This window comes from Entamoeba dispar, genomic scaffold (assembly GCF_000209125.1).
Source record: "Entamoeba dispar SAW760 scf_1105229463963 genomic scaffold, whole genome shotgun sequence".
Taxonomy (NCBI): Eukaryota; Evosea; order Mastigamoebida; family Endamoebidae; genus Entamoeba; species Entamoeba dispar.
The window spans coordinates 1-3,585 of record NW_001855955.1 but is presented as its reverse complement, the minus strand read 5'-3'; the positions used below and the strand labels follow the sequence as shown (position 1 = coordinate 3,585).

Here is a 3,585-nt window from a genome sequence, read left to right as displayed (position 1 = left end):
TATTGACTAACCTACAATATTCCCTTTTTTTTACCTTTTGTTTAGAGCTATGTAAAGACACATTCTCTGGTAAATATCCACATAATACCTTCCATACAAATGGTCTTTGTTTTTCAGGAATTCCATTTTCTGCTCTTTGTTTAAGTTCATTAATATCAAGTAAAGGAGTTTCTGCGATATATTGTTCAAGACTTTTTCCTGTTTTGTTCATAAGAAGAATAAACAAATAATGTTTTTAGAGTGATTTAAAGTCAGAAAATATATTTTTTATTTTAATAAAAATTTATTATTCATACAAGTATTAATATTTTAATTAAGTAAAATTATAATAAACTATTAAATTACTAGAAAAAAACTATTTACTCAATAATTATTTCAATAATTAATATGTCATCAATATTCCCTCGTTCATAAACATTGTAATAAAAACAATAGTATTTGGGTTTACTTCTTTTTATTCTAACAGGGATAATAATAGGTTCATTAGGAAAAGTAATAAAAATATTACTAAGAAAGTCTTTACGAATTCCAAGGATATAAGGATAATACCTTCCTTTAAATGATTTAGAAATTGACAATGTTTTTGTTATTACTAATACTCCTCTCTTTTCTAATAATGTTTTTTCTACATTAAAAATATAATCATCTGTAATAATATCTTTATAACTAAAAATGTTACTTTTTACATTTATAACATCTTTTTCTTTATAGGTACATTTTGTCATTATGTTATAATCACGTTCTACTGATGAATGGCTATGACTTAAATCTTTAACAAAATAATACTTTCTTAAATGTTTATTTCTATCACCTTCTTTTATTTGTCCATTAAATTCAAAACAAATTAATCCATTATGTTCTGCCATAAATTGATATCTTGACGGGTCAGTGATAATTTTCTTTTCTTCTGGTGAAATTATTTCTTTGAGTGGTTGTTTTTTTTCCTTATTTACTTCATGTTGGATAATTGGTTTCTTTTCTTCTCTTTTTATTTCGTTTGGTTTGTCTTCCTGTTTTAAATCTTCAAGACTTATTTTATTTGGGTCATAAATTAATTCTTCTTCTTGTGACTGAATAATGTTAATTCTTTTTAGTTCTTCATTTTTTAGTGATTCAGCTTTGGATTTTTTGAAAAAATCATTGACTTCTTGAAGTAATTTGTTGGTATCTTTTTTAATAGTAGAAACATCAGTATAGTCTTCTTTCTTTCCTATCTCTTTTTTAATAGAATTCTCTTGAGGTTCTATAAGAGGTTTTTTTGGACTTTTTATAGAAGGGCAAGACTCGTCTTTCTCATTTGGTACAGTGTTTTCATTATAGATTTCTTCATTAATGTAATTGCTATTACTGAACGAAATAACTGGAAGTGGTGGGGACACACATGGAGTATCATCGTCTAAATTAATATTAAGGTCATGTGGAGATTGAACTTGATTGTGAATAGAAGGTTCATTCTTTTCATCTGTAGTGTCCAGAAGAATTGACTCATCTAAAACTGACATGAAGAAGACAGTTGCCATTGAATCTTTTAAAATAGTAAGAAAGTCAAATACAGAGCGTATTAATAGTAAATTGAATTCGATAAGATAGTTTTTATCGCATGAAGTTGATTGAAGAACATCAATATATTGCTTTGTAAATACTTTTAAGCTATTAAATAATGAAAGAGAATTAATTGATTCAATTCCATAAAGTATTGTGTTAGTATCGAATTGTTGTTGTTGTTGTGTAAGAATAATTGGCAGAGAAAAAGCAAGTTGAGAGATAAATTGGAAATATTTTGTTTGGATTTGAGAATTTACTAATTTCATTTGAGTCAAAATATCAGCAAACATTAGCAATGGAATTTTTATGTTATTAATAAAATCAAAACCACATTTTCTCAGTAATTTGATGAACTCAATCTTTTTGTTTTCAAGTTCAGTTGAGTTCATTTAAGAGAGATTTTTTAATTGATTAAAGATTTCATTTTAAGAGAAAAAAAAAGAAAAACAAAAAGAGAACTTCAAATAAAAACATAATTAAGAATTTAAATTAAAATGGCATGTAAAAGCAGTAAAATATCAAAATACATTAATTATACAATTAAAGTTACTACCATTGAAGGAAGAAATTTTGTTGGTAAGTTTTTAGCATTTGATAAATATATGAATATGATTTTGTCTGAAACTATTGAAAAAAGAACAGTTATGAATAAAAAAACACGCGAAGAAAAAGAGATTGAAAGGTCTTTAGGACTGATGTTATTACGAGGTGATTGTATTCAAGGATATACTGTTTTATCACCACCACCTGTTTGTTAAATATTATTTTTGAAATAATAATAATAAAATTATGTACGTATTTCTTATTCATTTTAGAAAAGAAAACAACAAAACTTTGTTCCAAATGTTGTAAATACTTCAGTTATTACTGCTGGTCCACAAGCAAATCCATGTTTGTTCATTTATTTTTATTAAGTTTAATATCAATATATCCATTGATTAGCTTTAGTTGCACCAACTAGAGGTGTTGGAATTCCTCAACCAATGATGGGAGGTATTCCTATTCCTTCATTGTACCCTCAAATGGGGGTTGTTCCTCCAGGACAAATTCCTGTTCCTGGAGTTATTCCAGGTGTTCCACCAATGATTCCAGGAGCAATTCCACCTGGAATTCCAATGTATCCACCAATGGGAATGATACCACCGATGGGTCCTCCACCTCAAATGAATCCAATGATGCCACAACCTCAACCAAATGGAACAAATCCAACAGATTCAGCTGATAATTGATTGATTTTTTTTCTTTTAAAGAAACAATAAAATTTACTTTCAAAAAATAAATTTATTTTAAATTTAATTCATTTTCAATTTCATCTAATTTATCTTTCTCTTCTAATTGAATAGATGAAATAGTCGAACAAATTTCTTGTACGTGTGACGGTTCCATATTCTTTTTCTTTTTATAAAGACGCGTTAATAATTTAGCTTTTCTTTGGCATAAATCATTAACCAGTCCATTATTTTTTTCATAATACTCTTTAAACATAGTACATGAGAGTCCTTTTTCTTCATCAGGTTTTATAACATCTTCTCTTTCAACTTTAAATATTTTCAAATGAATATTTTCATTTCCATCACCAACAACATTATATTTTTGAAGAGCTTGAATTAGCATTTCTTCTTGACGTTTCTTAGTAATAGTTTTGTCTTCTTCTGATTTAACAGTATACCGTTGTTCAACTAAATGATTTGGAAAATAGTAGGTCGATGATATGGTTGTATCTCCTGTATCCATTCTCAATACAAATTTTTTTTCATTAAGTGAACCTGTCGTTATACGAGAAGAATTATCAATAACTTGAATTGGTCTTGAATTTTTAATAAGTTGACTTGCTAATAAACAAGCACCATGTGCTGAAGAAAAAGAAAGGTCAAGAGATGTTGATATCTCAATAACTTTAGAAATTGAGTCTTTAACGCAACACAATAACCATCCTTTTCCTACAACATCAATAAATGGTAAGGAAAAATCTCTTATTTGAGAAGGATTAAAATACTGACTTTGGGGGTGAAGCTGAAAAGGGGAAATAGCTTCTTTAAT

At 27.3% G+C, this 3,585-nt stretch overlaps 3 protein-coding genes across 3 annotated transcripts, besides 4 other annotated features; 1 reads left to right on the top strand and 2 right to left on the bottom strand.

Annotated features, from left to right (window-relative positions):
* The first annotated feature begins 255 nt into the window (after positions 1-255).
* Positions 256-389: a sequence feature (AT_rich).
* EDI_163750 (uncharacterized protein) lies at positions 360-1,835 on the bottom strand (the record flags this gene model as incomplete). Its single annotated transcript, XM_001741728.1, has 1 exon — positions 360-1,835. One exon carries the CDS (start codon positions 1,833-1,835, stop codon positions 360-362), a length of 1,476 nt encoding a protein of 491 aa, XP_001741780.1.
* A 137-nt stretch (positions 1,836-1,972) lies between these two features.
* Positions 1,973-2,041: a microsatellite.
* Positions 2,040-2,774, top strand: EDI_163740 (small nuclear ribonucleoprotein-associated protein B, putative; the record flags this gene model as incomplete). Its single annotated transcript, XM_001741727.1, has 3 exons — positions 2,040-2,294; positions 2,361-2,436; positions 2,488-2,774. The coding sequence occupies 3 exons, from the start codon at positions 2,040-2,042 to the stop codon at positions 2,772-2,774; spliced, it is 618 nt and encodes a 205-aa protein (XP_001741779.1).
* Positions 2,300-2,336: a sequence feature (AT_rich).
* A 3-nt stretch (positions 2,775-2,777) lies between the features above and the next one.
* Positions 2,778-2,843: a sequence feature (AT_rich).
* On the bottom strand, positions 2,827-3,432 carry EDI_163730 (uncharacterized protein; the record flags this gene model as incomplete). The annotated part of the gene is made up of 1 exon (XM_001741726.1): positions 2,827-3,432. A coding segment is annotated over one exon (606 nt), but the record flags the coding sequence as incomplete, so codon positions are not given.
* Positions 3,433-3,585: the final 153 nt, after the last annotated feature.